Raw genomic sequence first — 14,282 nt, 5'->3', positions numbered from 1 at the left:
CGCCCGCTTCCATTTTTACACTTTGACGTGCGGTGGTGAGGAATAACATGATGCTTTTTCTCTTTTGTTTTTTTCCTTTTTTAGTGGCTGAGGGTGAAATCACGACAAGTGGCATTGTTCTTTCTCATTAAACAAGCGCCTTCTTTTGTCTCACAGCAGAGCTCCAGCTCGGGGAATCCTTCCCTGCACTGCTCCATGTCTTCATCGGCGGATTTCTCAGACGACGATGATTACAGCATCAAATCCGGCTCGGCATCACCGGCTCCCGGGGACACTTTACCATGGAACCTGCCCAGACACGAGCGATCCAAGAGGAAGATCCAGGGAGGATCTGTGCTGGACCCGGCGGAGAGGGCAGTGCTCCGGATCGCAGGTGAGTGTGTTAGACATAATTAGACACTGTAGCCGGGAAAAAATATGGAAATAAGCCGGTGCATTATGTGTGACAGCTTCACCTGACATGCTCAGATTAATCGGAACAGAAGGATGTGTAATGGTGTGGATTGTGATGTAATGGTTGTATTTTATTTATGATATTATTTAAAGTTGAACAAAAGAATATGGGATATATAGTGATATTTTATCTAAATCAGCTTCCGTCCATAGCACAAAGAGCTTAAATGGCGATTTTCAAGGCTAAATTTGTATTTTATTTTCATATGAACACCAAACTTGGATCAGGTTACCATAGCAACCACTCTCAAACTTTTGTGTCCTCTTTAGACTATGTTGACCCCACCTTAGTGATGTACAGTGCATATAAATCATACACACACAGTTACAAGAGAGGAAAAATGAGCAGTTTATGACCCATGTTTAATCTAAATGCTGGAGACCAGAGCTATGGGAGAATTTATTGCTGTGCTCATGCTACATCATCTTCCTCCCACTTCCATAACCAATCCCTACATTTTACTCCTCCACCCTACTTGACATTTAAAAAGGAAATAAATAATAATTAAAGTACCTTTTACAGCTGTTATTACTCATAATGGTATTATATATTATATTATATTATATAACTCTACGCTTGTTTGTTTCCTTTCAAACTTGTATCACACTCATAAAGATGTGCAGCCCAACCAATTACATTGAATCACAGACTATATATTCCTTGCATTCTATTTATATCATTAACTGGTAGAATTTTTTTTTCAAATATACCTAAGGTTCTTGGATACAGAATCACTTAAAAAAAATACTATTAAACTGCATACTACTACATACAAATACAGTACATAGTATATGGTATATTACCATATATTAACCGTTAATATTTGTTCTAAATATTTGTGTAAACTTCATTACAAACCTAAGAAAACAATTGAATTGGATTTTTAATTACTTCAAGGCCCACCCGCAGTCCCCTTATGGTCCACTATGGGGCTGTGCCCCACATTTTGGGAATCATTCATTCAGAAACTATTGCATTTATGTGTTTTATAATCATACTGCACTACTTAATATTGTATATCACTGTTATAAATCAACAGACAGGCTATTGTGGCCAATGTTTTCAATGAAATATTCCTCTGTGCATCTGTGATAACACATGATGGGGACATTAACAATAATAACTGAAAACATGTTCAAATCTGGCAGAGACTCTTGACAGGGAAGCAGCATATATTTATTTACACACTGTAAAAAGTCAACCTTTCCTTACTGATACTGGTACTGATCTCCCTGCAGGCACAAAGAGGTTGAAACACTGAGATTCATGGTTTTGTGATAAGCAATGGTGTTAATTTTGCCCCTTCCCTGTAGATGCCACTGATGATAAGACAGTAAAACTATACCAATATTACTGTAAGTAATGATTTAAAAAGAAAAAAACAAACAAAAAAACACTCACAATATGTTGATAATGGTGTTTTTCTTTCATAACTCTCAATTGTGACTTGTTATGTTTGGACCTGAAAATACAGACTCACTTACTAGCAGTCCTAGTGATTTATTTGACGTGCCACAAGGAGGAGCCTGCATCTTTCCAGTCACTCCAAGACATCATTGTTAATCATCTTCTGTAACAATACTTCAGTATCATTTGTGACATTTTTCTTTCTTTTTTTCGAATCTATAAAAACAATAATAAAGCTTTTATTTACAAGTTATACACTAATATTGTGAACTACATTTATGTTGGTCAGGATCATCGTCCCATAGCTACTCCCAAGAACCATGTTGGGTTCAGGGACTTGTTTTGAGAGACATTTTTTGCAGCGCGGCGTCTCCGACTGTTTCTCCCCTATCAATGTAGTGAACTCCAGACAGGAAGCGTCGCCTATTGGACAGAGCGCAGGCAAGGGAGGGATGTAGGGCGTTTCCTTTTGTACAACAACAGCGCCGATCACTCACACACACACTGACACACTGGCACACATGCACACGCGCACACGCTGTGTCCCTGTCCGCCGCTGCTGGTGACTGACTGTCCAGTCTGTGGAGCCCGGGTTATGGCTCAGTACCCACCGCCGCAGGCTTATGTGCTCTCGGACGAACAGGAATACCTCCAAGCGTACGAAGACGTTTTGGAAAAATACAAAGGTAGGGTCAGTGCTGACTGTGGTGTGTGTGTGTGGGGGCTTTGGGACGATGAAGAAATGGTGTGTTTGCTGTTTGACAGCTCGGTGTATGTCAGCCCGGAACCCCCCTCCTCTCTGTGTGTCTGGTTTTTATTCCTGCTCTGGAAAAGTAGGACTATTTTCTGCATGTCATCACGTTCAGGCTGAATAGTAAGGGCCGGCCAAGAAAGAAAAAGGCTTTTTTTTTATTTTTTATGACAGCTAATTAATATATTAGACCCATGGTTCTCAAACTGTGGTATGTGTACCACCAGCGGTACGTGTGCTTCCTCTGGTGGTTCTAGAAGGAATATGAGAAATACTGTTCTCATGTATTTACAAGGGGAGGTGATCGGAGTGGAGCGGAGGAATTTCGAGTGTGTAGAAAATTAAAATAAATAAATTAATAAATTAGAGTCACCTTATGTCTCACTCAATCTTAATTTTAACTTCACTATATGAGTGTTTGAAGTATATGTGAGGAAGAGGAGATGAGAGAGCAAATGATCTTGATGAGAGAGCAAATGATCTTTTTGGGAATAAATCTGCTTCCTGTGAAAAGTCCGAAGGTGACTTAACTCAACCTTTTTACACCACTTTATTTTAACGTTGCCGATAATGCTCAATATTTTCTCAGGTGGTATTTGGTATAACGCGTTTGAGAATCACAGTATTATTACTTAATTAACTGTTGCATTAAAAACAATTGGCTTTGAATATGTCATTTAATTTGTTCATTATATAATTTCAATTAAAGACTCAGGTGTGTTGTTTAAGGAAGTTGCACTTTTTTAATGTAAATTATGTATTTGTCCATAGCAGGGTTGTCAAACTCAAATTACCTGGGGGGCCAATGGACGTCTATAGAAAAAAAAAGTTAGTGGGTGGACAATATGATCTTAAAATTAGAACAAAATATTCCATTATGATGTGCATTAAAGATATTCATTATGACATTTCACATCTTTTCAAAGTAAAAGAGCTCATTTTAGAAAGAAAGAAACATGTATGATGCAAAATAAATCAACAGCAGGGAAATAAATCTAAAATTAAGTAAGTAATAACATGGACAACTGTAACTAAACCAGTTGAATGTAATGCACTTATTATAACCATTATAAAATTATAGGTAGTAAATATATTAAGTGTTATATTCTGTCCATATTGTATCACCTCGCTGGCAGCTGTGCCTCGGTCACATGTGCTGTGTTTAAAGGAAGAGGTTGTTTTTATTATAACATGATATCAAGTGGTGTGCCGCCAGTTGGACACCTGGTCTTAAGTGTTTGTTTGGATGATAAGATAATTTATGATCAAATAAGATAAACTTCACTGTTGCCAAAGGGAATTTGTCTTGTGCAAGTAAAGTATCTGTTAAAATCTAAATTTCACAAAGTAATGGTACAACACTCAAGTACATCTGCATAAACCACACTAACAATACAAACTGCCCGTCCTTAAGTCATCATGTAATGTATAAATTGGCAGATCATTTAAGCGTCTACATGTAAAAATGTATAAAATTTTGAAACATCACAGATATTTGATGTTTCAAAGCAGATAAGCAGATAACATATCTGCATTATATCTGTAGCGCATGTCATTTCATGTAGCTACATCTCCCTAATTAGAGGAAATCCATCACACATAAGACATCTATGTTACTCAGGGTTATTCAGTGTGACAGTTTCGAGCTCTGAGACATAATCATGCACATGCTCACTGAGGCCAGGCCTGAGGAAATCCAGAGGAGCTGGATTCAAGCTGACGGCAGTGGTTTTCAACTCTTGTGGGTTTCCTTTTCGCTCAAACAAACGAAGAAAAGCAGCAGAACATTAAATAATACACAGTATGCTGTGGATGACTGTGATGAATGCTTGTCATGAGTGTGTTCTCTCAGCTGTTGCAGCATTATAGCCAGGAGGGCCAGTCAGCTGTGGCAGGAGGCTTATTAAACACCATGACTGCACTCTTTAACGGAATCATATGATGAAGCATCAGTAAGAATCTGTAGCTGTTTGTTTTTAGGCAGAGGAGCTGTGACACACAACAAGCTCACTTATCTTTTTCCTTCTGTAAAGGAAGTACAGAAGGACAGTACCAACTGTGCTGTGATTAGTTCTCACATAATATATTGATTTTGGGGAGATACTTGACTCCCTGCTAGCTGCAGCTTGAACAATGAACATAACAAGGAAGGGTAAGATGTACTTTTGTTTTTGATTTCTTCATATCTTTATATGTAATCTCATGTTTTGCTTTCTGTCTCAATTTAACTGGTTGATATCGCTGACTGTTTCTTTGGTAAAAAGTGACGGTACTGCAGGGAATGTTGAGCTATTTGAGCAGTCCTGGTAGAGATCAACCTTGGCTAATCATTACTTGTAGCAAACTCACCTGCAACTCTGATCACACCTCGCTGTCCTCATGCAAGAGGACAAAAAGTTTCAGATTTTAACAGAGACAATTTGTGAACATTTATTTACTCGGAGTCAGTTAAGTCAGTTTAATTCATAATGTCTCATGTGTTTGTGCCAGATATTGCTGGAGTGTGTTATTTAAGATGATGAAAAGTCATAGAAAATGAACAAAAACAATTGTACATATGAAAATTGTGAAGATAACTATAGAAATTTAAATCTTAGACCATACAGTACTTGTAACTGTAAGTGGCTTTAAACTCATTTGTGTTATCACAGCAGATGCATTTTCTATAGGGTGCTAGAAAGTGCTGAGTGCTAGGAAAACCACTGTCTTTTGTCTCCAGGGCCCAGAGCCTCTCTCATGTGATGCTGCGAGTATCAAAGAGACATACTTTCATGGGGAAATCATCAACAGTATCCCAACCAACACAACCAAACAGACCAGTAAATAGAACAGCATGTAGGACAACTATGAAGCTTCTTCTTTGTCCCTCTTAATTAGCACAAAGAATCAGTTCTTGCATTTTAAAAAAAAACATTGCAAAAAGTCACAGAGGAGCGTTGGCTTTCCGTTTTCTTGACAAATGTATGGCCATGTGATGTGCTCCTTAAGGTGTGACACATGCACTTGTTCACCTCAATTGTGACCCTTAGTGAACTTAACCCTAAACTGAGTTAAAAAGTAGGTGGATGCATGTAGCTCTTATTGTACCAGCTGTAAGAATGCCACTTTAATTAAGTATTTGAGTTAATTACACACTTTGGGGAAGAACTGCTTTAGGCCAGACTGAAATTCAATGCAGGCGTTTACAAAAGACTGCAAACTTGAGGAATGCGTTAAAGACATGGTTTACTAGACACATACACAACAGTTAAATGCAGTGGGTAGTGGCTGTATGTGGTCATGTCGTTCTGGCAGAGCCTGCTTGGTGGGTCATCAGCATGATGGGAACCGTAGAGTTCACCAGTTGATCACCCTCAAGCATCGGGGAAATATTTAATGGATTAGATACATTATTTTTGTGTTTCAGACGGCTCTCTCTGCGGTGGTTTTGACATGCAATGTGGCATAAATCTGGTTGTGATGTTGGAAAGAGAGTGCATGTCTAAGTGGATGCAAATGATTTTTAATTACCGTGGAATTCGCAGTCTGACAGAATACACCCAGAAGATAAGACCTGCAGACACAGACTCTCGCAGTACAGATAGTTGTATCTGAATTATTATATGTGAATATTAGAAAACAGTACTTGAATTATTATTATGGTTCCTTGACAGTTTTGTCAGATGACACACACAGAAAAGTACACTGCAACAAGGGAGACATTTTCATAAACCGTCCCAATAAAAAAGACTTAAAGCTCATGTCTTGCATACAAAATAAGGATACAATAGGCATGGTCTTATTTGCAATGGTCCAGTTTGTAGACTCTTCCACACTGGTCATGGATAGACAGACATACAACACATATAAGGGCGTGGTCTCTATCTGGCTGTAAATCTCTTATGATCTAATACCTCATTACCTCAGTTGTTGTTTCCTGTGGATACAATAAAGATTCCCCATTGATAATATCAGAGTCACAATTTTTGTATATGTATTATATTCCCTTATCAAACACAGCCATGAGTGAGAAAGCATTGTGTGTGTGTTGTTTTTTTTTTTTTGCACAGTCACTGCCTTTGTCCATCCTCCTGGGCTGTGCCCAGCCCAACCCCTCTGCTCTGTGTCGACAGCCCACTCATCACATTCAAATGGCCCAGTCAGTGGCCCACACATGCAGGAGGCTGCCTAACTGTCTGTTAGCGTACAAAAGGCACTTTGTTTTAAATGTGAGAAGCGTCCACGTTCCAGAGACTTGTCCATGTGTCAAGTGGATGGTGGTTACACTCCTTTTTCTCTTTTGCTCTTCATTGAGGGTTTAACCGTCAAGTAACTACTACTTTGAAGGTGGCCTCCATTCATCGCATTCAGATTGCAGATACACGTATTCACAGCCAGCCAATGTAGCCATCTAAAGACTGAGCACGGACTCCTTTTGTTAACAAACAGGAACACATTTCATAGGTTTGATTGGCCCTTGTTTTTCGGTTGAGTGAAAAGACAGAATACACATACCATATTTGGAGAACATTTACTTTATGCCTGTGATTTTTTTTTGCAGTGCTGTTGATATTATTCTGCCTCTGAGACAATCAGTACGTTTACATGCACAGTTTAATCGAGCTAAGGCCATAGTCCGACTAAGACAGGCAACCGGAGCACTTGCCCCGTCTGAGTATACATGTGGAGGACAAAATGGATTTGCTGTCTGACTCTGTTACACAATACTATCAGACCTGATTGAGGGAGCATTTGTGTGTATATACCAGCAGAACAGGGGCAGGTGGTTTTTTGCGCAGTACAATTCGATTCAGGAACATTTTGTGGCCGCTTCTTTGTTTTTTCCTGTGGATACAATAAAGATTCCCCATTGATAATATCAGAGTCACAATTTTTGTATATGTATTATCAGTCATACTCCAACCTGTTTGCAGTCATCTTGCTTTAATAGTGCAATGTTGCTATTACCTCCGTCTGTCTTGACAAAAAAATCACTTCCTATGTGCAGAATATTGCTGCACTGCCATACTGAGGAACTGATACATAGTGTGAATTCAGTTGACAATTGTTTGAAAGTAATGGACATTTGTTCATGCACTACTATGAAAGTTTCTTATTTACAGTGGTTGGGGTTTGATTTTTTGATTTGCACTTGCAATGTACTTGATGGTTTGACAGTAGGAACAATAGATGTGTTTTGCAAAAATATGACAAAATAGGATTTCAATACAATAATTGTTGGGTGACGTAATCTGCTCCAGCCAGAATCTAAACTGTTAAGTGCTAATGGCTAATTAGATCTTTGGATCAGTTTCCTACTCGACTTGGTCCTCCATAATCTCAAAATATCACGTAGCAGCACCGATTTGAAGCTACAGCTGTGTCTAGTTTCATTTTACATCTTTCAGCAATGTGTGTTTTCAGGACTGAATTCCACTTCTATGCAATCAGAATCCTTGTATATGTGTGTCTGCCGCGATTGAGTATCTATTTGTGAAGGTTTCAATGTTAAAGACACAGGGTGCTAAGGCTACCTTACTTGTGCTAAAACAAAAAATGTTTGTTTTTGTTGCCGAGGCCTGTATTGATCTAATCAATAGGATTCATTTTAAATGAGCAGTGTAATCCAAACCAGGTCTATCAGAGAGCTTCTAACTGCTCCGTGTACAGAGATAGTTTTGTATTTTGGTCTTAAACAGTGTCTTATTTCTAGATTTATAATGGGATAGTTTAAATGTGTAATGCATGCATCATCCATCTGGTACACATTTAATTATGTTGCATCAATATAGTCCCATGCAGTCACATTATGTCTGTGTCTGCTCACTGTTGCTTTTCTAAATGTTGTATTTATATGCTGTCATGGTGATTGGAAAGACCAGCATGACTGAGGTCCTCTTACATGAGATCATCTTTTTGACTCTCTGTCCCACCCCTGACTCATGCTCTGCAGCCTTTCCTCTCCCACTCCAGCGGCACCACCCTTCTCTCGTGAATGTAGCAGATGCTGGGAAGCGATCCCAAGTTACCCATAGCAGCGGGAAGCTAATTTCCTGTCTCCACTTTGTATCGAGTGGCCACACATTTAGTAGCTCCTTCTGCATTAGTGCTCGAAGAAGTATCATAAAATGTGTTGTCATCACATAGATGACTTCATATTGGGACATTATTGGGAAAACAATCATTCTGTTTTCACATGTAAGAAGTGGGACACGAGTGACATTACTTTTAATGCAAGAAACCACTGCTATTTGCAAACTGACCTTGTGTTTTCACACTGACTGGATTGGTCACAAAAAGCTTTGTTTTCTTAAAATGATTCCAGTAGTCGCTGTGCTTTGTTGCTGTACAGCTAATTTGTTATACATGTGTTTATACATGCTGCCAAGATTCCATTAATCTTGGTTGAATAATACTATGTTTAATGTAGATATTGGTGATGTTTCTTTGTGCATGTTGTTTTTCAAGTCTGCACCCTTTGTATGTGCACACTTAAAGATTTACACCTTAAATTATACATTTTGATCAGGATTTCCCTTTATCGAAGTGTGAGGGTCGACCACTGTGTGGAAAAAGTGGACTAAACTATGCAAGTTGCAGCTGTTGCACATATGGAGGCTAGTATTCTAGTATTAGCAACTGTGAGTGTAGTAATGTGAATGTGTGTCCCATTAGCCGTCATAATCCCCCCTTTCCTGTCCTTGACTTTGTTGAGTGCCTCTGTATGTAGAGACAGTCCATCTCATAAGAGATGCCAGCTTCATCTTCATCCTCCATCCCCCGGTTTATTACGTCTTATGAGCCTAAAATGTAATAATATGAATATCTGTAGCATTTATTAGGAAGAGTGCACATAAAAAAACAACTAAATAAGCCACTGTTCAGTCTTGTTTCAAGTTCAGCAATGTTGAATTGGCAGCACACTGTCTATTGTCAATGTTTAGACTGCCTACTGTCACACAAAATAGCATTTTACACAAAGGAGTTGTAGACAAGGTCTCTGCACAGACTCTTTTTTCAGTCTTACTTTATTTTTTAGGCTTATTCCGAGGTAAAGGCTGGGTGGAAGGGCTGCTTTAAGGCTTGGCAACCTGTTTCATTTGCTGAGTTGTTCCAGCCACATATTTCAGACTCTGCCCTACCCTCATGAGTAGACTGACTGTAGTATTCTCACTTAAAAAGAATGACAAGAATTCTCGTACAGGTGCTCATCGTCTCACTTTGTTCTTTTTTGTTTTCCCACCCACCGAGACACCACAATGACAACATTGTCAAAATGCACAAGAAGGTGCCCATTATGTTGGCATCTGTGGTGATGGGTAATATTACACGCATAAAACTGACCAGTAAACAAACCACTTTAACCTTGTCACTATAATTGATCAAGGGACTTCAAGGATGTTCTCGAATGTCTTGTTTTGTCCCCAAACTAAAATGAATCCGTTTTAATGATTTCTTTGTTATAAATAACCGGAAAGTATTCACATTCAAGAAGCTGAAAAATCAGAAAGCTTTTTTTAATTATTAAAAAGAAAATCCCAGTCAAATCGATTATCAAAAAAAGTTGACAATTCATTTAGTAATTGATTAATAATCGTTGAAGCCCTAGATGGAACTCATTCTCATTATTCATTTGATTATTTATATCTACTTCAAGTAGACAAGCATCAAAGCCTCACATTTGAAAAACTTGATCTCTGCAAGCAGCAAATATTTTGCATATAAAAGAAATCTTGAATTTTTATTACCAAAACAGTTGGTACTCATTCCAAGGTCTACTCTTGTTTGATAAAGATCAGTAAAGAGCCTTTAAACTGGAACTCAAAAGCTTTTCCAGATTTCACCCATGGTTCACAGTTCAGGTAGTGTGTACTGATTACTGACCCAACAGCCAATGACAAAAGAGTAGGTGGGACAGTAAAATAGTGTCAGAAGGCGACAGGAAGTAGCGGTAATATCTGTCACTCTCGCGTTCTGTTGGTTTGACAAGTCATGTAGTCTGAGATTCCTCTTCAGGCGCAGTCGTTATGTTTGTGATCCCCAGCCGCTCAGTCGTCGTAAATATTTCTGCTGAAACCAGTCGGTCAGTGTGAACGCCGAGTCTTTTCAGAATCTGTATCGACTGTGAAAGTTGTTTAGTGTGTCCCCGGCTTAAGCTGTATTGTGTCTTTTTCTGCCTTTTTACTGCTATAAAGACTTGATCCAGCAAACATCTAGATTTTCTTTTAACTGGAAGTGCATGTTCATCCATCCACCTTCTACTGCTCTATCCTCAACATGAGGGTTGCAGGGGCACTGGTGCCTTTTCCAAGTTTCCAAGTTTGTGACCAACTTACTTCACAATAACACCAGCGGCTGGCTAAAGACAAACTAAGGTTATTTCTCCTACACATCTGCACCTCAGTTCTGTCACTGAGCGCAAGTTAGCATGCTGATGTTTGCATTTAGTTTAAAGTGTTTGTGAAGCCATAAAAAAAAACTGCTGCCTGCAGTCTTGTTTCAAAAACAAGGCCAAATTAAAAATATGAATTTGAGCATTTTTTCCCTGCAATGTGCTTGTGATTCATGTGCAGCTGAGATTCATTCTGCTATTTGTTATATTTTGCATGGTCTGATTGACTTGATAATCCGTGACCTTGTTTTCAAAACGAGGCAGAGAGTACCTTTGCCTCCTGAGCTAGTGATGACACCAGAGATGTGAACCTGAGCAAGAATGTTTAGCAAGTCCTTGTCAAATGCTCAAAGGTTGAGGGTTTTTCAGTTCAGCCTCCATACTCTGTTTTGGTTCCCCTCCCTCTAATGTGAGGCAAAGAGGATTACACTGGCTGGATTCTGATTGCTAGGACTTTTTGACTCTGCTCTGCTCAGAACGTTTGGATATTTTCGGCATCCTGACGTAACAAGACGCCAGAGGGTGTCACTGCCCGGTCCTCTGTGCCACACTCTTTCTGTCTTGGAACAATAAGTTTTTTTCCCTCCATATCCTCTTGTTCAGAAAATCTTATCAACAAATATGATGAGATGTGCTGTTGAGTTTTCTGCTACTGCATGGTTGTTTTGTGTTGTTGGACACAGTTGCTACGGTTTCTGCAGACACGCAACCATTGCCATGTCCTTGAATCTCGTTCAGTGCTTGAAATGCATACATATAATGCTACGTATATTTCTTGACCGTCTTGTATCACATTTACAAATCAAAAAGAACAACTACAGACCCTGCGACAACTGGTAACTGGTTTATTGTTTTCATTTTGAGAAACAAGCTTGAGAAATAACTCCCTTTTGAAACAGGACACAGACATAATCAGTTACCTGTTTATGTTGTTGCGTAAGGAAATGACGAGTGTCACCTCGGAGGCACAGATTTTGTTGCCCGCAGTTGTGGGGGCAGCATGGTCTCTGCTCGGGTTATTTATAGCCACGTGCACATTTGCTTTGCTGAGGTCCATAAGCTCTAATGCCGTCTGTTGTGTTCGACACTGCAAATAGTCCCCAAATTACTTCATTTCCCGTCCTGCATCGTGTACATTAGCTTTTGTGAGGGAGGCGTTAATGGCAAAAAACATTTTTACAGGGCAAACGAAATGTCAACATGTGCAAATGTAACATGAGACAGAAGTGTCTACTTAGGCCTCTTGTGTGAGCCTACAGACATCAGCCAATTAAAGTCAAAGGTCACAAGCTGCTGGTGAGACACTCCACTGTCCCCACACCTCTGGTGAATGTATAGTTTAACTCTAAATTAGATTGAAGAAATTAGGATTTTGTATTTAGAATCATCTTAAAGTTATTGTTAGAGGAATAAAGATGGTTTGTTTTCCTTTGTCTGCTCTCACCATGACTCAATTAGGCTTGGCTGCTGCCTATAATCTGGAATGATTTGATTTCTTTATGAGTAATCATGGAGCTTACTTTATATTCTCATAAGATCCTCAAGAGGGCACCCTACTCTTATAATTAAATTAATATATTTTGAGAATCACAGGTACAGAAATAACTCATTGCATTTCAAAACCTACGCTCCACTTCTGTCCATTTATATGAGTTAAGCATTCACATGAAGGGCAGAAATTATGATCGTCTGATGTTGATATAATCTGGTGAGCATGTCTCTTATCAGTAATCTGTAGCACAGTAGCTTGACTGTGTGTGAAAGCTGCTTGCTCACAGTCGTCTCATCCTTTGCTCTAAGCTGGAGCGCTTCATTGAATACTTGCTTAGCCAATCTAATGTGTATTGACGAGTTCCTCTCCAGAGGTCTGTGTATCTTACACCTGATTGATGCTCTACTGCAGACTGTATTGCTCTGTGATTCAGCCGTCCTGGCAGATGTGTCACCGATGACACAGACGCTCTACTGTCGTCATATTAAAAGTAGGATTTAAACGTCTTCTTGCTCTAGTAGTTGTGATTTTTTTTTTGTTTTATTTTAGTCTGACAGACCAACGTGTTCTGTCTTTTCTTTGACGTTCCAGCTTCGTGCCCCGCCTTGAGCTGGACCATCATACAGAATAATTGGCAGGTCAACCCACTTTCCAATTCCCAGCAGATTTGACTTGTGGGCTATTTTTAGGTGAGCTAAATGCAAAAAAATCTGCAGCGATTGCATTTACTCAGCTCTCGTTGTACCGTTGTTATCCCGCTAATGTGTGTTTTAAGCTTAATCACATACCACAAAAAGATTCCACCTCTCTCTAAAGTGTATTCTCAGTTGTTTCTGGCTGCTGCATCAGAGACAAAATATCAAAATTAAAAATCTACAGTTGAGCATGTTTATAATGCTCCAGGTATTAATAATGAAGTGTACCATCCTGCCACAATCATTCAAAATCTTCTGAAAATCTGGTACTTTTCCTTTTTTTATTCTTTTCATCTTCTTTTTACAAGAAGTACCAATTTTTTCTGTGGTCTGTCTGCTGCTAGATAAATACACAACCGCATGAAAATTCAAAACACAGAGTAGTCATGGAAAACCTGACAGGACTCGTTCTGTAGGCTTGATGAGGAACAGAGTCACGGCTGCCCTAGAGGCTGGAAGGCAGGCAGGCAGGCAGGAAGGCAGGGAAGAAGAAAGTGACTGTTACTCCTTCCTCAGTCACTTATCCACATGGCGTCCGTTTACCTTAACCATGAGCCTCCTGACAGACCTCAGGAGCTGGTGCAGGGGATGGTGTACCTGCTTAACACCGAGAAGGAGCGCAGGACTCGCCTGGTAACGCTCATGTGCTGCATGGGTCAGTATTTATCTTGCTGCGACTCGTCATTTGCTTGAGAGCTTACTGTGAGACGTCTGTGATTTCTGACTCCAAATAGTGGGTAAAGTGTTGTACTCTGTACGGAGTCATATTATCAGGAGGAGCTTTTCTATGTTGTTAGTCCAGTGGTCAAAGTTCTGGGAAATGCTGGTGTTTTTAGCACTGAACTGAAAGAGCCAACAAGTGCTGCTGTAAATCTGATCAGTTTCTATTTTTTTCACACATGTCACACATTGAGGGGTGTGAAAGAGGGGAGTGCACACTGCGTTATTGACTGTTGCTTTGGGTGACATCTGTGAACGTACACTTTCAAAAACTGATATGGTCCTGGTCAATTCACTAATCAGGAGGATTTGTGATGGAATTTTGTTTTGCAACCTGGAGACTAATTTCACTTTCACATACAGTCTCTGGGACTGACACGGGATGAAGGCCA

At 39.5% G+C, this 14,282-nt stretch overlaps 1 protein-coding gene across 7 annotated transcripts in view; it reads left to right on the top strand.

Moving 5' to 3' along the window:
* Positions 1–14,282, top strand: part of dst (dystonin) — a 96,100-nt gene that overhangs the window by 7,787 nt on the left and 74,031 nt on the right. For all 7 annotated transcript variants that reach the window (XM_044045314.1, XM_044045320.1, XM_044045316.1 and 4 more), the window contains one exon: positions 157–373. In XM_044045314.1, the coding sequence (XP_043901249.1) occupies positions 157–373 (217 nt within the window). The remainder of the gene's footprint in view (positions 1–156; positions 374–14,282) is intronic.

The sequence above is a fragment of the Solea senegalensis genome, linkage group LG15 (assembly GCF_019176455.1).
Source record: "Solea senegalensis isolate Sse05_10M linkage group LG15, IFAPA_SoseM_1, whole genome shotgun sequence".
Taxonomy (NCBI): Eukaryota; Metazoa; Chordata; class Actinopteri; order Pleuronectiformes; family Soleidae; genus Solea; species Solea senegalensis.
The sequence above is the reverse complement of the archived record's forward strand: the minus strand, read 5'-3'. Positions and strand labels throughout refer to the sequence as shown.